The sequence below is a fragment of the Oncorhynchus gorbuscha genome, unplaced genomic scaffold, assembly GCF_021184085.1.
Source record: "Oncorhynchus gorbuscha isolate QuinsamMale2020 ecotype Even-year unplaced genomic scaffold, OgorEven_v1.0 Un_scaffold_2373, whole genome shotgun sequence".
Classification (NCBI taxonomy): domain Eukaryota; kingdom Metazoa; phylum Chordata; class Actinopteri; order Salmoniformes; family Salmonidae; genus Oncorhynchus; species Oncorhynchus gorbuscha.
Window position 1 is genome coordinate 7501 of NW_025745111.1, and position 23775 is coordinate 31275.

At 43.5% G+C, this 23775-nt stretch overlaps 1 protein-coding gene across 1 annotated transcript in view; it reads left to right on the forward strand.

Moving 5' to 3' along the window:
• LOC124017483 (proteasome subunit beta type-6-like) overlaps positions 1-23775 on the forward strand; it is a gene marked incomplete at its 5' end in the record, with an annotated part of 58028 nt that overhangs the window by 3608 nt on the left and 30645 nt on the right. Inside the window, 1 exon segment of the mRNA XM_046332695.1 lies at positions 4154-4298. Coding sequence (XP_046188651.1) covers positions 4154-4298 — 145 coding nt within the window.

Here is a 23775-nt window from a genome sequence, read left to right on the forward strand (position 1 = left end):
TACTCATTACTTACTCTCTCCACTATCAGACACTACTCAATGCTTACTCTCTCCTTCTCTCTCCACTATCAGACACTACTCAATACTTACACTGTCCTTCTCTCTCCACTATCAGACACTACTCAGTACTTACTCTGTCCTTCTCTCTCCACTATCAGACCCTACTCAGTACTTACTCTCTCCACTATCAGACACTACTCAATACTTACTCTCTCCTTCTCTCTCCACTATCAGACACTACTCAGTACTTACTCTGTCCTCTCTCCACTATCAGACACTACTCAGTACTTACTCTGTCCTACTCTCTCCACTATCAGACACTACTCAGTACTTACTCTGTCCTACTCTCTCCACTATCAGACACTACTCAGTACTTACTCTCTCCACTATCAGACACTACTCAATACTTACTCTCTCCTTCTTTCTCCTATCAGACACTACTCAGTACTTACTCTCTCCACTATCAGACCCTACTCAGTACTTACTCTCTCCACTATCAGACACTACTCAATACTTACTCTCTCCACTATCAGACACTACTCAATGCTTACTCTCTCCTTCTCTCTCCACTATCAGACACTACTCAATACTTACTCTGTCCTTCTCTCTCCACTATCAGACACTACTCAGTACTTACTCTGTCCTTCTCTCTCCACTATCAGACCCTACTCAGTACTTACTCTCTCCACTATCAGACACTACTCAATACTTACTCTCTCCTTCTCTCTCCACTATCAGACACTACTCAGTACTTACTCTGTCCTCTCTCCACTATCAGACACTACTCAGTACTTACTCTCTCCACTATCAGACACTACTCAATACTTACTCTGTCCTACTCTCTCCACTATCAGACACTACTCAGTACTTACTCTGTCCTACTCTCTCCACTATCAGACACTACTCAGTACTTACTCTCTCCACTATCAGACCCTACTCAGTACTTACTCTCTCCACTATCAGACACTACTCATTACTTACTCTCTCCTTCTCTCTCCACTATCAGACACTACTCAATACTTACTCTGTCCTTCTCTCTCCACTATCAGACACTACTCAGTACTTACTCTCTCCACTATCAGACACTACTCATTACTTACTCTCTCCACTATCAGACACTACTCAATGCTTACTCTCTCCTTCTCTCTCCACTATCAGACACTACTCAATACTTACTCTGTCCTTCTCTCTCCACTATCAGACACTACTCAGTACTTACTCTGTCCTTCTCTCTCCACTATCAGACCCTACTCAGTACTTACTCTCTCCACTATCAGACACTACTCAATACTTACTCTCTCCTTCTCTCTCCACTATCAGACACTACTCAGTACTTACTCTGTCCTCTCTCCACTATCAGACACTACTCAGTACTTACTCTGTCCTACTCTCTCCACTATCAGATACTACTCAGTACTTACTCTGTCCTACTCTCTCCACTATCAGACACTACTCAGTACTTACTCTCTCCACTATCAGACACTACTCAATACTTACTCTCTCCTTCTTTCTCCTATCAGACACTACTCAGTACTTACTCTCTCCACTATCAGACCCTACTCAGTACTTACTCTCTCCACTATCAGACACTACTCAATACTTACTCTCTCCACTATCAGACACTACTCAATGCTTACTCTCTCCTTCTCTCTCCACTATCAGACACTACTCAATACTTACTCTGTCCTTCTCTCTCCACTATCAGACACTACTCAGTACTTACTCTGTCCTTCTCTCTCCACTATCAGACCCTACTCAGTACTTACTCTCTCCACTATCAGACACTACTCAATACTTACTCTCTCCTTCTCTCTCCACTATCAGACACTACTCAGTACTTACTCTGTCCTCTCTCCACTATCAGACACTACTCAGTACTTACTCTCTCCACTATCAGACACTACTCAATACTTACTCTGTCCTACTCTCTCCACTATCAGACACTACTCAGTACTTACTCTGTCCTACTCTCTCCACTATCAGACACTACTCAGTACTTACTCTCTCCACTATCAGACCCTACTCAGTACTTACTCTGTCCACTATCAGACACTACTCATTACTTACTCTGTCCTTCTCTCTCCACTATCAGACACTACTCAGTACTTACTCTCTCCACTATCAGACACTACTCATTACTTACTATCTCCTTCTCTCTCCACTATCAGACACTACTCAATACTTACTCTGTCCTTCTCTCTCCACTATCAGACACTACTCAGTACTTACTCTCTCCACTATCAGACACTACTCATTACTTACTCTCTCCACTATCAGACACTACTCAATGCTTACTCTCTCCTTCTCTCTCCACTATCAGACACTACTCAATACTTACTCTGTCCTTCTCTCTCCACTATCAGACACTACTCAGTACTTACTCTGTCCTTCTCTCTCCACTATCAGACCCTACTCAGTACTTACTCTCTCCACTATCAGACACTACTCAATACTTACTCTCTCCTTCTCTCTCCACTATCAGACACTACTCAGTACTTACTCTGTCCTCTCTCCACTATCAGACACTACTCAGTACTTACTCTGTCCTACTCTCTCCACTATCAGATACTACTCAGTACTTACTCTGTCCTACTCTCTCCACTATCAGACACTACTCAGTACATACTCTGTCCTACTCTCTCCACTATCAGACACTACTCAGTACTTACTCTGTCCTACTCTCTCCACTATCAGACACTACTCAGTACTTACTCTGTCCTACTCTCTCCACTATCAGACACTACTCAGTACTTACTCTGTCCTACTCTCTCCACTATCAGACACTACTCAGTACTTACTCTGTCCTACTCTCTCCACTATCAGACACTACTCAATACTTACTCTCTCCACTATCAGACACTACTCAGTACTTACTCTGTCCTACTCTCTCCACTATCAGACACTACTCAGTACTTACTCTGTCCTACTCTCTCCACTATCAGACACTACTCAGTACTTACTCTGTCCTACTCTCTCCACTATCAGACACTACTCAGTACTTACTCTCTCCACTATCAGACACTACTCAGTACTTACTCTGTCCTTCTCTCTCCACTATCAGACACTACTCAATACTTACTCTGTCCTTCTCTCTCCACTATCAGACACTACTCAGTACTTACTCTCTCCACTATCAGACACTACTCAATACTTACTCTCTCCACTATCAGACCCTACTCAGTACTTACTCTCTCCACTATCAGACCCTACTCAGTACTTACTCTCTCCACTATCAGACACTACTCAGTACTTACTCTCTCCACTATCAGACACTACTCAGTACTTACTCTCTCCTTCTCTCTCTCTTTCCTCTTGTCCAGTAGGAGATATAGGTATGCTGGTCAGACAGCCTGTATCAGTCAGACACACACACACACACACACACACACACACACACACACACACACACACACACACACACACACACACACACACACACACACACACACACACACACACACACACACACACACACACACACACACACACACACACACACACACACACTTTTCCGCTTCTCTCCCTGTTGATGGAATTTATTTGAAGAGGGAGGATGGGGAGTAAGTCTCACGGAATCCCCTAATCTTTGTCGGCTGGGTAGTAGGACATGGTGTGAATGTATGTTTGTGTGAATGTGTGTGCGTATGTGTGTATGTGTGTGTGTGCGTGAGTGCGTATGTTAGTGTGAATGTGTGTGCGTGTATGTTAGTGTGAATGTGTGTGTGTGAATGTGTGTGTGTATATTTATGTGAATGTGTGTGTGTGAATGTGTGTGTGAATGTGTTCGTGTGTATGTTTATGTGAATATGTTTATGTGAATGTGTGTGTGTGTATGTTAGTGTGAATGTGTGTGTTTGTGTGAATGTGTGTGTATTTGTGTGAATGTGTGTGTATATTTGTGCGTATGTTAGTGTGAATGTGTGTGCGTATGTTAGTGTGAATGTGTGTACATGAGAAGTCACAATAAAATTAATTGTTTTGTTCAACAGACCAGAACGTTCCCGTGAATAAACCTTATTGACTATTTTAGCTGGGCCTCCGTCTGTTTCATTTCAATCAGTATCTTACGAATCCTGATGAACAGACTGAGTAGTTTAATTGAATTGGTTTATGAACATTGAGAACATAATTCTCGCGACACTCCCCCCCCCAGGTGTACACTGTCCCAGTAGGAGGTATGCTGGTCAGACAGCCTGTATCAGTTGGAGGGTCAGGATCCACCTATATCTATGGTTACATGGACTCCAACTACAAACCCAACATGACAAAGGACCAGTGTCTTCGCCTGGTATCTGGAGGTACAAACACAAAACAAATCTTGTTCTTTGTTCAGGTTTGAGACTGGAGCGCATGCTACGGGTGGGTGTTGCTATGGTGACCAGACAAATATACCTGCTGGAGCGCGTGCTACGGGTGGGTGTTGCTATGGTGACCAGTCAAATATACCTGCTGGAGCGCATGCTACGGGTGGGTGTTGCTATGGTGACCAGTCAAATATACCTGCTGGAGCGCGTGCTACGGGTGGGTGTTGCTATGGTGACCAGTCAAATATACCTGCTGGAGCGCGTGCTACGGGTGGGTGTTGCTATGGTGACCAGTCAAATATACCTGCTGGAGCGCGTGCTACGGGTGGGTGTTGCTATGGTGACCAGTCAAATATACCTGCTGGAGTGCATGCTACGGGTGGGTGTTGCTATGGTGACCAGTCAAATATACCTGCTGGAGTGCATGCTATGGGTGGGTGTTGCTATGATGACCAGTCAAATATACCTGCTGGAGTGCGTGCTACGGGTGGGTGTTGCTATGGTGACCAGTCAAATATACCTGCTGGAGTGCATGCTATGGGTGGGTGTTGCTATGGTGACCAGTCAAATATACCTGCTGGAGTGCGTGCTACGGGTGGGTGTTGCTATGGTGACCAGTCAAATATACCTGCTGGAGCGCGTGCTACGGGTGGGTGTTGCTATGGTGACCAGTCAAATATACCTGCTGGAGCGCATGCTATGGGTGGGTGTTGCTATGGTGACCAGTCAAATATACCTGCTGGAGCGCATGCTACGGGTGGGTGTTGCTATGGTGACCAGTCAAATATACCTGCTGGAGTGCATGCTACGGGTGGGTGTTGCTATGGTGACCAGTCAAATATACCTGCTGGAGCGCATGCTACGGGTGGGTGTTGCTATGGTGACCAGTCAAATATACCTGCTGGAGTGCATGCTACGGGTGGGTGTTGCTATGGTGACCAGTCAAATATACCTGCTGGAGCGCATGCTACGGGTGGGTGTTGCTATGGTGACCAGTCAAATATACCTGCTGGAGCGCATGCTACGGGTGGGTGTTGCTATGGTGACCAGTCAAATATACCTGCTGGAGCGCATGCTACGGGTGGGTGTTGCTATGGTGACCAGTCAAATATACCTGCTGGAACGCATGCTACGGGTGGGTGTTGCTATGGTGACCAGTCAAATATACCTGCTGGAGCGCATGCTACGGGTGAGTGTTGCTATGGTGACCAGTCAAATATACCTGCTGGAGCGCATGCTACGGGTGGGTGTTGCTATGGTGACCAGTCAAATATACCTGCTGGAGCGCATGCTACGGGTGGGTGTTGCTATGGTGACCAGTCAAATATACCTGCTGGAGCGCATGCTACGGGTGGGTGTTGCTATGGTGACCAGTCAAATATACCTGCTGGAGCGCATGCTACGGGTGGGTGTTGCTATGGTGACCAGTCAAATATACCTGCTGGAGTGCGTGCTACGGGTGGGTGTTGCTATGGTGACCAGTCAAATATACCTGCTTGAGTGCGTGCTACGGGTGGGTGTTGCTATGGTGACCAGTCAAATATACCTGCTGGAGCGCGTGCTACGGGTGGGTGTTGCTATGGTGACCAGTCAAATATACCTGCTGGAGCGCATGCTACGGGTGGGTGTTGCTATGGTGACCAGTCAAATATACCTGCTGGAGTGCGTGCTACGGGTGGGTGTTGCTATGGTGACCAGTCAAATATACCTGCTGGAGTGCGTGCTACGGGTGGGTGTTGCTATGGTGACCAGTCAAATATACCTGCTGGAGCGCGTGCTACGGGTGGGTGTTGCTATGGTGACCAGTCAAATATACCTGCTGGAGCGCGTGCTACGGGTGGGTGTTGCTATGGTGACCAGTCAAATATACCTGCTGGAGCGCGTGCTACGGGTGGGTGTTGCTATGGTGACCAGTCAAATATACCTGCTGGAGCGCGTGCTACGGGTGGGTGTTGCTATGGTGACCAGTCAAATATACCTGCTGGAGCGCGTGCTACGGGTGGGTGTTGCTATGGTGACCAGTCAAATATACCTGCTGGAGCGCGTGCTACGGGTGAGTGTTGCTATGGTGACCAGTCAAATATACCTGCTGGAGCGCGTGCTACGGGTGGGTGTTGCTATGGTGACCAGTCAAATATACCTGCTGGAGCGCGTGCTACGGGTGGGTGTTGCTATGGTGACCAGTCAAATATACCTGCTGGAGCGCGTGCTATGGGTGGGTGTTGCTATGGTGACCAGTGAAATATACCTGCTGGAGCGCGTGCTACGGGTGGGTGTTGCTATGGTGACCAGTCAAATATACCTGCTGGAGCACGTGCTACGGGTGGGTGTTGCTATGGTGACCAGTCAAATATACCTGCTGGAGCGCGTGCTACGGGTGGGTGTTGCTATGGTGACCAGTCAAATATACCTGCTGGAGCGCATGCTACGGGTGGGTGTTGCTATGGTGACCAGTCAAATATACCTGCTGGAGCGCGTGCTACGGGTGGGTGTTGCTATGGTGACCAGTGAAATATACCTGCTGGAGCGCGTGCTACGGGTGGGTGTTGCTATGGTGACCAGTCAAATATACCTGCTGGAGCGCGTGCTACGGGTGGGTGTTGCTATGGTGACCAGTCAAATATACCTGCTGGAGCGCGTGCTACGGGTGGGTGTTGCTATGGTGACCAGTCAAATATACCTGCTGGAGCGCGTGCTACGGGTGGGTGTTGCTATGGTGACCAGTCAAATATACCTGCTGGAGCGCGTGCTACGGGTGGGTGTTGCTATGGTGACCAGTCAAATATACCTGCTGGAGCGCGTGCTACGGGTGAGTGTTGCTATGGTGACCAGTCAAATATACCTGCTGGAGCGCGTGCTACGGGTGGGTGTTGCTATGGTGACCAGTCAAATATACCTGCTGGAGCGCATGCTACGGGTGGGTGTTGCTATGGTGACCAGTCAAATATACCTGCTGGAGCGCATGCTATGGGTGGGTGTTGCTATGGTGACCAGTCAAATATACCTGCTGGAGCGCGTGCTACGGGTGGGTGTTGCTATGGTGACCAGTCAAATATACCTGCTGGAGCGGATGCTACGGGTGGGTGTTGCTATGGTGACAAGTAAGCTGAGATAAGGTGGGGCTTCACCTAGCAAAGACTTATAGATGACCTGGAGCCAGTGGGTTTGGCAACGAATATGAAGCGAGGGCCAACCAACGAGAGCATAGAGGTCGCAGTGGTGGGTAGTATATGGGGCTTTGGTGGCAAAACGGATGGCACTGTGATAGACTGCATCCAATTTGCTGAATAAAGTGTTGGAGGCTATTTTGTAAATTACATCACCGAAGTCAAGGATCGATAGGATAGTCTGTTTTACGAGGGTATGTTTGGCAGCATGAGTGAAGGATGCTTTGTTGCGAAATAGGAAGCCGGTTTTAGATTGGAGATGCTTAATGTGAGTCTGGAAGGAGAGTTTACAATCTAACCAGGTATTTGTAGTTGTCCACATATTCCAGGCCAGATGTGTGACAAACAGGTGCTGTTAGATTACAGTATTATAAACAGGTGCTGTTAGATTACAGTATTATAAACAGGTGCTGTTAGATTACAGTATTATAAACGGGTGCTGTTAGATTACAGTATTATAAACTGGTGCTGTTAGATTACAGTATTATAAACAGGTGCTGTTAGATTACAGTATTATAAACAGGTGCTGTTAGATTACAGTATTATAAACAGGTGCTGTTAGATTACAGTATTATAAACAGGTGCTGTTAGATTACAGTATTATAAACAGGTGCTGTTAGATTACAGTATTATAAACAGGTGCTGTTAGATTACAGTATTATAAACAGGTGCTGTTAGATTACAGTATTATAATTGTTCTGACCATTTGGAACAGTGTAAACACTAAATACATTCTAAGTAATAACAGTGTTCTAACGGAAATACATATTTAAAGCTTTTATTACATTAAAAAAATATTAAACTGCTATAATATTATATTAACTTGTTAACTTATATTAACTATAATATTATATTAAATATAATTAAATGAACTATAATATTATAGTAACTATAATTAAATGAACTATAATAGTATATTAACTATAATTAAAAGAACTATAATATTATAGTAACTAATTAAATGAACTATAATATTATAGTAACTAATTAAATGAACTATAATATTATAGTAACTATAATTAAATGAACTATAATATTATATTAACTAATTAAATGAGCTATAATAGTATATTAACTATAATTAAATGAACTATAATATTATAGTAACTATAATTAAAAGAACTATAATATTATAGTAACTAATTAAATGAACTATAATGTTATATTAACTATTATTAAATGAACTATAATGTTATATTCACTATTTTCCCTTTTCTCCTCCCCAATTTCGTGGTTTCCACTTATTATTATATTAACAGTATTGTTATATTCCCTGCATCGTTATTATTATTATATTAGCTATTATTATATGAACTATTATGATTATATTAGCTATTATTATATTATTCTCCCGACAGCCCTGTCCCTGTTATCATGTTAACTATATTATTCCCCCGACAGCCCTGTCCCTGTTATCATGTTAACTATATTATTCCCCCGACAGCCCTGTCCCTGTTATCATGTTAACTATATTATTCCCCCGACAGCCCTGTCCCTGTTATCATGTTAACTATATTATTCCCCCAGCCCTGTCCCTGTTATCATGTTAACTATATCATTCTCCCGACAGCCCTGTCCCTGTTATCATGTTAACTATATTATTCCCCCAGCCCTGTCCCTGTTATCATGTTAACTATATTATTCCCCCATCCCTGTCCCTGTTATCATGTTAACTATATTATTCTCCCGACAGCCCTGTCCCTGTTATCATGTTAACTATATTATTCCCCCAGCCCTGTCCCTGTTATCATGTTAACTATATTATTCCCCCGACAGCCCTGTCCCTGTTATCATGTTAACTATATTATTCCCCCAGCCCTGTCCCTGTTATCATGTTAACTATATCATTCTCCCGACAGCCCTGTCCCTGTTATCATGTTAACTATATTATTCCCCCAGCCCTGTCCCTGTTATCATGTTAACTATATTATTCCCCCATCCCTGTCCCTGTTATCATGTTAACTATATTATTCTCCCGACAGCCCTGTCCCTGTTATCATGTTAACTATATTATTCCCCCGACAGCCCTGTCCCTGTTATCATGTTAACTATATTATTCCCCCAGCCCTGTCCCTGTTATCATGTTAACTATATTATTCCCCCAGCCCTGTCCCTGTTATCATGTTAACTATATTATTCCCCCAGCCCTGTCCCTGTTATCATGTTAACTATATTATTCCCCCGACAGCCCTGTCCCTGTTATCATGTTAACTATATTATTCCCCCGACAGCCCTGTCCCTGTTATCATGTTAACTATATTATTCCCCCGACAGCCCTGTCCCTGTTATCATGTTAACTATATTATTCCCCCGACAGCCCTGTCCCTGTTATCATGTTAACTATATTATTCCCCGACAGCCCTGTCCCTGTTATCATGTTAACTATATTATTCCCCCAGCCCTGTCCCTGTTATCATGTTAACTATATTATTCCCCCGACAGCCCTGTCCCTGTTATCATGTTAACTATATTATTCCCCAGCCCTGTCCCTGTTATCATGTTAACTATATTATTCCCCCAGCCCTGTCCCTGTTATCATGTTAACTATATTATTCCCCCAGCCCTGTCGCTGTTATCATGTTAACTATATTATTCCCCCAGCCCTGTCCCTGTTATCATGTTAACTATATTATTCCCCCAGCCCTGTCCCTGTTATCATGTTAACTATATTATTCCCCAGCCCTGTCCCTGTTATCATGTTAACTATATTATTCTCCCAGCCCTGTCCCTGTTATCATGTTAACTATATTATTCCCCAGCCCTGTCCCTGTTATCATGTTAACTATATTATTCCCCCAGCCCTGTCCCCGTTATCATGTTAACTATATTATTCCCCCAGCCCTGTCCCCGTTATCATGTTAACTATATTATTCCCCCGACAGCCCTATCCCTGTTATCATGTTAACTATATTATTCCCCCGCCCTGTCCCTGTTATCATGTTAACTATATTATTCCCCCAGCCCTGTCCCTGTTATCATGTTAACTATATTATTCCCCCAGCCCTGTCCCTGTTATCATGTTAACTATATTATTCCCCCGACAGCCCTGTCCCTGTTATCATGTTAACTATATTATTCCCCAGCCCTGTCCCTGTTATCATGTTAACTATATTATTCCCCCAGCCCTGTCCCTGTTATCATGTTAACTATATTATTCCCCCGACAGCCCTGTCCCTGTTATCATGTTAACTATATTATTCCCCCGACAGCCCTGTCCCTGTTATCATGTTAACTATATTATTCCCCCGACAGCCCTGTCCCTGTTATCATGTTAACTATATTATTCCCCCAGCCCTGTCCCTGTTATCATGTTAACTATATTATTCCCCCAGCCCTGTCCCTGTTATCATGTTAACTATATTACTCCCCCAGCCCTGTCCCTGTTATCATGTTAACTATATTATTCCCCCAGCCCTGTCCCTGTTATCATGTTAACTATATTATTCCCCTGCCCTGTCCCTGTTATCATGTTAACTATATTATTCCCCCAGCCCTGTCCCTGTTATCATGTTAACTATATTATTCCCCCAGCCCTGTCCCTGTTATCATGTTAACTATATTATTCCCCAGCCCTGTCCCTGTTATCATGTTAACTATATTATTCCCCCAGCCCTGTCGCTGTTATCATGTTAACTATATTATTCCCCCAGCCCTGTCCCTGTTATCATGTTAACTATATTATTCCCCCAGCCCTGTCCCTGTTATCATGTTAACTATATTATTCCCCCAGCCCTGTCCCTGTTATCATGTTAACTATATTATTCTCCCAGCCCTGTCCCTGTTATCATGTTAACTATATTATTCCCCCAGCCCTGTCCCTGTTATCATGTTAACTATATTATTCCCCAGCCCTGTCCCCGTTATCATGTTAACTATATTATTCCCCCAGCCCTGTCCCCGTTATCATGTTAACTATATTATTCCCCCGACAGCCCTGTCCCTGTTATCATGTTAACTATATTATTCCCCCATCCCTGTCCCTGTTATCATGTTAACTATATTATTCTCCCGACAGCCCTGTCCCTGTTATCATGTTAACTATATTATTCCCCCAGCCCTGTCCCTGTTATCATGTTAACTATATTATTCCCCCAGCCCTGTCCCTGTTATCATGTTAACTATATTATTCCCCCGACAGCCCTGTCCCTGTTATCATGTTAACTATATTATTCCCCCAGCCCTGTCCCTGTTATCATGTTAACTATATTATTCTCCCGACAGCCCTGTCCCTGTTATCATGTTAACTATATTATTCTCCCAGCCCTGTCCCTGTTATCATGTTAACTATATTATTCCCCCAGCCCTGTCCCTGTTATCATGTTAACTATATTATTCCCCCGACAGCCCTGTCCCTGTTATCATGTTAACTATATTATTCCCCCGACAGCCCTGTCCCTGTTATCATGTTAACTATATTATTCCCCCGACAGCCCTGTTATCATGTTAACTATATTATTCCCCCGACAGCCCTGTCCCTGTTATCATGTTAACTATATTATTCCCCCGACAGCCCTGTCATCATGTTAACTATATTATTCCCCCGACAGCCCTGTCCCTGTTATCATGTTAACTATATTATTCTCCCAGCCCTGTCCCTGTTATCATGTTAACTATATTATTCCCCCAGCCCTGTCCCTGTTATCATGTTAACTATATTATTCCCCCAGCCCTGTCCCTGTTATCATGTTAACTACATTATTCCCCCAGCCCTGTCCCTGTTATCATGTTAACTATATTATTCCCCCGACAGCCCTGTCCCTGTTATCATGTTAACTATATTATTCTCCCGACAGCCCTGTCCCTGTTATCATGTTAACTATATTATTCCCCCGACAGCCCTGTCCCTGTTATCATGTTAACTATATTATTCCCCCAGCCCTGTCCCTGTTATCATGTTAACTATATTATTCCCCCGACAGCCCTGTCCCTGTTATCATGTTAACTATATTATTCCCCCCGACAGCCCTGTCCCTGTTATCATGTTAACTATATTATTCCCCAGCCCTGTCCCTGTTATCATGTTAACTATATTATTCCCCCCAGCCCTGTCCCTGTTATCATGTTAACTATATTATTCCCCCAGCCCTGTCCCTGTTATCATGTTAACTATATTATTCCCCCAGCCCTGTCCCTGTTATCATGTTAACTATATTATTCCCCCGACAGCCCTGTCCCTGTTATCATGTTAACTATATTATTCCCCCGACAGCCCTGTCCCTGTTATCATGTTAACTATATTATTCCCCCGACAGCCCTGTCCCTGTTATCATGTTAACTATATTATTCCCCGACAGCCCTGTCCCTGTTATCATGTTAACTATATTATTCCCCCGACAGCCCTGTCCCTGTTATCATGTTAACTATATTATTCCCCCGACAGCCCTGTCCCTGTTATCATGTTAACTATATTATTCCCCCAGCCCTGTCCCTGTTATCATGTTAACTATATTATTCCCCCGACAGCCCTGTCCCTGTTATCATGTTAACTATATTATTCCCCCAGCCCTGTCCCTGTTATCATGTTAACTATATTATTCTCCCCCCAGCCCTGTCCCTGTTATCATGTTAACTATATTATTCCCCCGACAGCCCTGTCCCTGTTATCATGTTAACTATATTATTCCCGACAGCCCTGTCCCTGTTATCATGTTAACTATATTATTCCCCCAGCCCTGTCCCTGTTATCATGTTAACTATATTATTCCCCCAGCCCTGTCCCTGTTATCATGTTAACTATATTATTCCCCCAGCCCTGTCCCTGTTATCATGTTAACTATATTATTCCCCCGACAGCCCTGTCCCTGTTATCATGTTAACTATATTATTCCCCGACAGCCCTGTCCCTGTTATCATGTTAACTATATTATTCCCCCAGCCCTGTCCCTGTTATCATGTTAACTATATTATTCCCCCGACAGCCCTGTCCCTGTTATCATGTTAACTATATTATTCCCCCAGCCCTGTCCCTGTTATCATGTTAACTATATTATTCTCCCCCAGCCCTGTCCCTGTTATCATGTTAACTATATTATTCCCCCGACAGCCCTGTCCCTGTTATCATGTTAACTATATTATTCCCCCAGCCCTGTCCCTGTTATCATGTTAACTATATTATTCCCGACAGCCCTGTCCCTGTTATCATGTTAACTATATTATTCCCCCAGCCCTGTCCCTGTTATCATGTTAACTATATTATTCCCCCGACAGCCCTGTCCCTGTTATCATGTTAACTATATTATTCCCCCAGCCCTGTCCCTGTTATCATGTTAGCTATATTATTCCCCCCGACAGCCCTGTCCCTGTTATCATGTTAACTATATTATTCCCCGACAGCCCTGTCCCTGTTATCATGTTAACTATATTATTCCCCCCCGACAGCCCTGTCCCTGTTATCATGTTAACTATATTATTCCCCCGACAGCCCTGTCCCTGTTATCATGTTAACTATATTATTCCCCCGACAGCCCTGTCCCTGTTATCATGTTAACTATATTATTCCCCCGACAGCCCTGTCCCTGTTATCATGTTAACTATATTATTCCCCCGACAGCCCTGTCCCTGTTATCATGTTAACTATATTATTCCCCCAGCCCTGTCCCTGTTATCATGTTAACTATATTATTCCCCCAGCCCTGTCCCTGTTATCATGTTAACTATATTATTCCCCCGACAGCCCTGTCCCTGTTATCATGTTAACTACATTATTCTCCCAGCCCTGTCCCTGTTATCATGTTAACTACATTATTCCCCCAGCCCTGTCCCTGTTATCATGTTAACTATATTATTCTCCCAGCCCTGTCCCTGTTATCATGTTAACTATATTATTCTCCCAGCCCTGTCCCTGTTATCATGTTAACTATATTATTCCCCCAGCCCTGTCCCTGTTATCATGTTAACTATATTATTCTCCCGACAGCCCTGTCCCTGTTATCATGTTAACTATATTATTCTCCCAGCCCTGTCCCTGTTATCATGTTAACTATATTATTCCCCCAGCCCTGTCCCTGTTATCATGTTAACTATATTATTCCCCCGACAGCCCTGTCCCTGTTATCATGTTAACTATATTATTCTCCCAGCCCTGTCCCTGTTATCATGTTAACTATATTATTCCCCCAGCCCTGTCCCTGTTATCATGTTAACTATATTATTCCCCCGACAGCCCTGTCCCTGTTATCATGTTAACTATATTATTCCCCGACAGCCCTGTCCCTGTTATCATGTTAACTATATTATTCCCCCAGCCCTGTCCCTGTTATCATGTTAACTATATTATTCCCCAGCCCTGTCCCTGTTATCATGTTAACTATATTATTCCCCAGCCCTGTCCCTGTTATCATGTTAACTATATTATTCCCCCAGCCCTGTCCCTGTTATCATGTTAACTATATTATTCCCCCAGCCCTGTCCCTGTTATCATGTTAACTATATTATTCCCCCGACAGCCCTGTCCCTGTTATCATGTTAACTATATTATTCTCCCGACAGCCCTGTCCCTGTTATCATGTTAACTATATTATTCTCCCGACAGCCCTGTCCCTGTTATCATGTTAACTATATTATTCCCCTGTCCCTGTTATCATGTTAACTATATTATTCCCCCAGCCCTGTCCCTGTTATCATGTTAACTATATTATTCTCCCGACAGCCCTGTCCCTGTTATCATGTTAACTATATTATTCCCCCAGCCCTGTCCCTGTTATCATGTTAACTATATTATTCCCCCAGCCCTGTCCCTCTTATCATGTTAACTATATTATTCCCCCAGCCCTGTCCCTGTTATCATGTTAACTATATTATTCCCCCAGCCCTGTCCCTGTTATCATGTTAACTATATTATTCCCCCGACAGCCCTGTCCCTGTTATCATGTTAACTATATTATTCCCCCGACAGCCCTGTCCCTGTTATCATGTTAACTATATTATTCCCCCAGCCCTGTCCCTGTTATCATGTTAACTATATTATTCTCCCAGCCCTGTCCCTGTTATCATGTTAACTATATTATTCCCCCGACAGCCCTGTCCCTGTTATCATGTTAACTATATTATTCCCCCGACAGCCCTGTCCCTGTTATCATGTTAACTATATTATTCCCCCAGCCCTGTCCCTGTTATCATGTTAACTATATTATTCCCCCAGCCCTGTCCCTGTTATCATGTTAACTATATTATTCCCCCAGCCCTGTCCCTGTTATCATGTTAACTATATTATTCTCCGACAGCCCTGTCCCTGTTATCATGTTAACTATATTATTCTCCCGACAGCCCTGTCCCTGTTATCATGTTAACTATATTATTCCCCCAGCCCTGTCCCTGTTATCATGTTAACTATATTATTCCCCCAGCCCTGTCCCTGTTATCATGTTAACTATATTATTCTCCCGACAGCCCTGTCCCTGTTATCATGTTAACTATATTATTCCCCAGCCCTGTCCCTGTTATCATGTTAACTATATTATTCCCCAGCCCTGTCCCTGTTATCATGTTAACTATATTATTCCCCCAGCCCTGTCCCTGTTATCATGTTAACTATATTATTCCCCCGACAGCCCTGTCCCTGTTATCATGTTAACTATATTATTCCCCCGACAGCCCTGTCCCTGTTATCATGTTAACTATATTATTCCCCCAGCCCTGTCCCTGTTATCATGTTAACTATATTATTCTCCCAGCCCTGTCCCTGTTATCATGTTAACTATATTATTCTCCCGACAGCCCTGTCCCTGTTATCATGTTAACTATATTATTCTCCCGACAGCCCTGTCCCTGTTATCATGTTAACTATATTATTCAGCCCTGTCCCGACAGCCCTGTCCCTGTTATCATGTTAACTATATTATTCCCCGACAGCCCTGTCCCTGTTATCATGTTAACTATATTATTCCCCCAGCCCTGTCCCTGTTATCATGTTAACTATATTATTCCCCCGACAGCCCTGTCCCTGTTATCATGTTAACTATATTATTCCCCCAGCCCTGTCCCTGTTATCATGTTAACTATATTATTCCCCCGACAGCCCTGTCCCTGTTATCATGTTAACTATATTATTCCCCCAGCCCTGTCCCTGTTATCATGTTAGCTATATTATTCCCCCGACAGCCCTGTCCCTGTTATCATGTTAACTATATTATTCCCCCGACAGCCCTGTCCCTGTTATCATGTTAACTATATTATTCCCCCGACAGCCCTGTCCCTGTTATCATGTTAACTATATTATTCCCCCGACAGCCCTGTCCCTGTTATCATGTTAACTATATTATTCCCCGACAGCCCTGTCCCTGTTATCATGTTAACTATATTATTCCCCCGACAGCCCTGTCCCTGTTATCATGTTAACTATATTATTCCCCGACAGCCCTGTCCCTGTTATCATGTTAACTATATTATTCCCCCGACAGCCCTGTCCCTGTTATCATGTTAACTATATTATTCCCCCGACAGCCCTGTCCCTGTTATCATGTTAACTATATTATTCCCCCGACAGCCCTGTCCCTGTTATCATGTTAACTATATTATTCCCCCAGCCCTGTCCCTGTTATCATGTTAACTATATTATTCCCCCAGCCCTGTCCCTGTTATCATGTTAACTATATTATTCTCCCGACAGCCCTGTCCCTGTTATCATGTTAACTATATTATTCCCCCAGCCCTGTCCCTGTTATCATGTTAACTATATTATTCTCCCAGCCCTGTCCCTGTTATCATGTTAACTATATTATTCCCCGACAGCCCTGTCCCTGTTATCATGTTAACTATATTATTCCCCCGACAGCCCTGTCCCTGTTATCATGTTAACTATATTATTCCCCAGCCCTGTCCCTGTTATCATGTTAACTATATTATTCCCCCAGCCCTGTCCCTGTTATCATGTTAACTATATTATTCCCCCAGCCCTGTCCCTGTTATCATGTTAACTATATTATTCCCCGACAGCCCTGTCCCTGTTATCATGTTAACTATATTATTCTCCCAGCCCTGTCCCTGTTATCATGTTAACTATATTATTCTCCCGACAGCCCTGTCCCTGTTATCATGTTAACTATATTATTCTCCCGACAGCCCTGTTATCATGTTAACTATATTATTCCCCCGACAGCCCTGTCCCTGTTATCATGTTAACTATATTATTCTCCCAGCCCTGTCCCTGTTATCATGTTAACTATATTATTCCCCCAGCCCTGTCCCTGTTATCATGTTAACTATATTATTCCCCCGACAGCCCTGTCCCTGTTATCATGTTAACTATATTATTCCCCCAGCCCTGTCCCTGTTATCATGTTAACTATATTATTCCCCCAGCCCTGTCCCTGTTATCATGTTAACTATATTATTCCCCCAGCCCTGTCCCTGTTATCATGTTAACTATATTATTCCCCCGACAGCCCTGTCCCTGTTATCATGTTAACTATATTATTCCCCCGACAGCCCTGTCCCTGTTATCATGTTAACTATATTATTCCCCCAGCCCTGTCCCTGTTATCATGTTAACTATATTATTCCCCCAGCCCTGTCCCTGTTATCATGTTAACTATATTATTCTCCCGACAGCCCTGTCCCTGTTATCATGTTAACTATATTATTCCCCCAGCCCTGTCCCTGTTATCATGTTAACTATATTATTCCCCCAGCCCTGTCCCTGTTATCATGTTAACTATATTATTCCCCCAGCCCTGTCCCTGTTATCATGTTAACTATATTATTCCCCGACAGCCCTGTCCCTGTTATCATGTTAACTATATTATTCCCCCAGCCCCCCGACAGCCCTGTCCCTGTTATCATGTTAACTATATTATTCCCCCAGCCCTGTCCCTGTTATCATGTTAACTATATTATTCTCCCAGCCCTGTCCCTGTTATCATGTTAACTATATTATTCTCCCGACAGCCCTGTCCCTGTTATCATGTTAACTATATTATTCCCCGACAGCCCTGTCCCTGTTATCATGTTAACTATATTATTCCCCGACAGCCCTGTCCCTGTTATCATGTTAACTATATTATTCCCCGACAGCCCTGTCCCTGTTATCATGTTAACTATATTATTCCCCCAGCCCTGTCCCTGTTATCATGTTAACTATATTATTCCCCCGACAGCCCTGTCCCTGTTATCATGTTAACTATATTATTCCCCCCAGCCCTGTGTCCTGTTATCATGTTAACTATATTATTCTGTCCCCGACAGCCCTGTCCCTGTTATCATGTTAACTATATTATTCCCCCAGCCCTGTCCCTGTTATCATGTTAGCTATATTATTCCCCCGACAGCCCTGTCCCTGTTATCATGTTAACTATATTATTCCCCCGACAGCCCTGTCCCTGTTATCATGTTAACTATATTATTCCCCCCGACAGCCCTGTCCCTGTTATCATGTTAACTATATTATTCCCCGACAGCCCTGTCCCTGTTATCATGTTAACTATATTATTCCCCCGACAGCCCTGTCCCTGTTATCATGTTAACTATATTATTCCCCGACAGCCCTGTCCCTGTTATCATGTTAACTATATTATTCCCCCGACAGCCCTGTCCCTGTTATCATGTTAACTATATTATTCCCCCGACAGCCCTGTCCCTGTTATCATGTTAACTATATTATTCCCCCCGACAGCCCTGTCCCTGTTATCATGTTAACTATATTATTCCCCCAGCCCTGTCCCTGTTATCATGTTAACTATATTATTCCCCCAGCCCTGTCCCTGTTATCATGTTAACTATATTATTCTCCCGACAGCCCTGTCCCTGTTATCATGTTAACTATATTATTCCCCCAGCCCTGTCCCTGTTATCATGTTAACTATATTATTCTCCCAGCCCTGTCCCTGTTATCATGTTAACTATATTATTCCCCCGACAGCCCTGTCCCTGTTATCATGTTAACTATATTATTCCCCCGACAGCCCTGTCCCTGTTATCATGTTAACTATATTATTCCCCCGACAGCCCTGTCCCTGTTATCATGTTAACTATATTATTCCCCCAGCCCTGTCCCTGTTATCATGTTAACTATATTATTCCCCCAGCCCTGTCCCTGTTATCATGTTAACTATATTATTCCCCCGACAGCCCTGTCCCTGTTATCATGTTAACTATATTATTCTCCCAGCCCTGTCCCTGTTATCATGTTAACTATATTATTCTCCGACAGCCCTGTCCCTGTTATCATGTTAACTATATTATTCTCCCGACAGCCCTGTTATCATGTTAACTATATTATTCCCCCGACAGCCCTGTCCCTGTTATCATGTTAACTATATTATTCTCCCAGCCCTGTCCCTGTTATCATGTTAACTATATTATTCCCCCAGCCCTGTCCCTGTTATCATGTTAACTATATTATTCCCCCGACAGCCCTGTCCCTGTTATCATGTTAACTATATTATTCCCCAGCCCTGTCCCTGTTATCATGTTAACTATATTATTCCCCAGCCCTGTCCCTGTTATCATGTTAACTATATTATTCCCCCCCCCAGCCCTGTCCCTGTTATCATGTTAACTATATTATTCCCCGACAGCCCTGTCCCTGTTATCATGTTAACTATATTATTCCCCGACAGCCCTGTCCCTGTTATCATGTTAACTATATTATTCCCCAGCCCTGTCCCTGTTATCATGTTAACTATATTATTCCCCCGACAGCCCTGTCCCTGTTATCATGTTAACTATATTATTCCCCCAGCCCTGTCCCTGTTATCATGTTAACTATATTATTCTCCCCCAGCCCTGTCCCTGTTATCATGTTAACTATATTATTCCCCGACAGCCCTGTCCCTGTTATCATGTTAACTATATTATTCCCCCAGCCCTGTCCCTGTTATCATGTTAACTATATTATTCCCCCGACAGCCCTGTCCCTGTTATCATGTTAACTATATTATTCCCCCAGCCCTGTCCCTGTTATCATGTTAGCTATATTATTCCCCCGACAGCCCTGTCCCTGTTATCATGTTAACTATATTATTCCCCCGACAGCCCTGTCCCTGTTATCATGTTAACTATATTATTCCCCCGACAGCCCTGTCCCTGTTATCATGTTAACTATATTATTCCCCCGACAGCCCTGTCCCTGTTATCATGTTAACTATATTATTCCCCCGACAGCCCTGTCCCTGTTATCATGTTAACTATATTATTCCCCGACAGCCCTGTCCCTGTTATCATGTTAACTATATTATTCCCCCAGCCCTGTCCCTGTTATCATGTTAACTATATTATTCCCCCAGCCCTGTCCCTGTTATCATGTTAACTATATTATTCCCCCAGCCCTGTCCCTGTTATCATGTTAACTATATTATTCCCCCGACAGCCCTGTCCCTGTTATCATGTTAACTACATTATTCTCCCAGCCCTGTCCCTGTTATCATGTTAACTACATTATCCCCCCCAGCCCTGTCCCTGTTATCATGTTAACTATATTATTCTCCCAGCCCTGTCCCTGTTATCATGTTAACTATATTATTCTCCCAGCCCTGTCCCTGTTATCATGTTAACTATATTATTCCCCCAGCCCTGTCCCTGTTATCATGTTAACTATATTATTCTCCGACAGCCCTGTCCCTGTTATCATGTTAACTATATTATTCTCCCAGCCCTGTCCCTGTTATCATGTTAACTATATTATTCCCCCAGCCCTGTCCCTGTTATCATGTTAACTATATTATTCCCCCGACAGCCCTGTCCCTGTTATCATGTTAACTATATTATTCTCCCAGCCCTGTCCCTGTTATCATGTTAACTATATTATTCCCCCAGCCCTGTCCCTGTTATCATGTTAACTATATTATTCCCCGACAGCCCTGTCCCTGTTATCATGTTAACTATATTATTCCCCCGACAGCCCTGTCCCTGTTATCATGTTAACTATATTATTCCCCCGACAGCCCTGTCCCTGTTATCATGTTAACTATATTATTCCCCCAGCCCTGTCCCTGTTATCATGTTAACTATATTATTCCCCCAGCCCTGTCCCTGTTATCATGTTAACTATATTATTCCCCCAGCCCTGTCCCTGTTATCATGTTAACTATATTATTCCCCCCAGCCCTGTCCCTGTTATCATGTTAACTATATTATTCCCCCGACAGCCCTGTCCCTGTTATCATGTTAACTATATTATTCTCCCGACAGCCCTGTCCCTGTTATCATGTTAACTATATTATTCTCCCGACAGCCCTGTCCCTGTTATCATGTTAACTATATTATTCCCCTGTCCCTGTTATCATGTTAACTATATTATTCCCCCAGCCCTGTCCCTGTTATCATGTTAACTATATTATTCTCCCGACAGCCCTGTCCCTGTTATCATGTTAACTATATTATTCCCCCAGCCCTGTCCCTGTTATCATGTTAACTATATTATTCCCCCAGCCCTGTCCCTCTTATCATGTTAACTATATTATTCCCCCAGCCCTGTCCCTGTTATCATGTTAACTATATTATTCCCCCAGCCCTGTCCCTGTTATCATGTTAACTATATTATTCCCCCGACAGCCCTGTCCCTGTTATCATGTTAACTATATTATTCCCCCCCCGACAGCCCTGTCCCTGTTATCATGTTAACTATATTATTCCCCAGCCCTGTCCTTGTTATCATGTTAACTATATTATTCTCCCAGCCCTGTCCCTGTTATCATGTTAACTATATTATTCCCCCGACAGCCCTGTCCCTGTTATCATGTTAACTATATTATTCCCCCGACAGCCCTGTCCCTGTTATCATGTTAACTATATTATTCCCCCAGCCCTGTCCCTGTTATCATGTTAACTATATTATTCCCCCAGCCCTGTCCCTGTTATCATGTTAACTATATTATTCCCCCAGCCCTGTCCCTGTTATCATGTTAACTATATTATTCCCCCGACAGCCCTGTCCCTGTTATCATGTTAACTATATTATTCTCCCGACAGCCCTGTCCCTGTTATCATGTTAACTATATTATTCCCCCAGCCCTGTCCCTGTTATCATGTTAACTATATTATTCCCCCAGCCCTGTCCCTGTTATCATGTTAACTATATTATTCTCCCGACAGCCCTGTCCCTGTTATCATGTTAACTATATTATTCCCCAGCCCTGTCCCTGTTATCATGTTAACTATATTATTCCCCCAGCCCTGTCCCTGTTATCATGTTAACTATATTATTCCCCCGACAGCCCTGTCCCTGTTATCATGTTAACTATATTATTCCCCCGACAGCCCTGTCCCTGTTATCATGTTAACTATATTATTCCCCCAGCCCTGTCCCTGTTATCATGTTAACTATATTATTCTCCCAGCCCTGTCCCTGTTATCATGTTAACTATATTATTCTCCCGACAGCCCTGTCCCTGTTATCATGTTAACTATATTATTCTCCCGACAGCCCTGTCCCTGTTATCATGTTAACTATATTATTCCCCCGACAGCCCTGTCCCTGTTATCATGTTAACTATATTATTCCCCCGACAGCCCTGTCCCTGTTATCATGTTAACTATATTATTCCCCCAGCCCTGTCCCTGTTATCATGTTAACTATATTATTCCCCCGACAGCCCTGTCCCTGTTATCATGTTAACTATATTATTCCCCCAGCCCTGTCCCTGTTATCATGTTAGCTATATTATTCCCCGACAGCCCTGTCCCTGTTATCATGTTAACTATATTATTCCCCCGACAGCCCTGTCCCTGTTATCATGTTAACTATATTATTCCCCCGACAGCCCTGTCCCTGTTATCATGTTAACTATATTATTCCCCGACAGCCCTGTCCCTGTTATCATGTTAACTATATTATTCCCCCGACAGCCCTGTCCCTGTTATCATGTTAACTATATTATTCCCCCGACAGCCCTGTCCCTGTTATCATGTTAACTATATTATTCCCCGACAGCCCTGTCCCTGTTATCATGTTAACTATATTATTCCCCCGACAGCCCTGTCCCTGTTATCATGTTAACTATATTATTCCCCCGACAGCCCTGTCCCTGTTATCATGTTAACTATATTATTCCCCCGACAGCCCTGTCCCTGTTATCATGTTAACTATATTATTCCCCCAGCCCTGTCCCTGTTATCATGTTAACTATATTATTCCCCCAGCCCTGTCCCTGTTATCATGTTAACTATATTATTCTCCCGACAGCCCTGTCCCTGTTATCATGTTAACTATATTATTCCCCCAGCCCTGTCCCTGTTATCATGTTAACTATATTATTCCCCCGACAGCCCTGTCCCTGTTATCATGTTAACTATATTATTCCCCCGACAGCCCTGTCCCTGTTATCATGTTAACTATATTATTCCCCGACAGCCCTGTCCCTGTTATCATG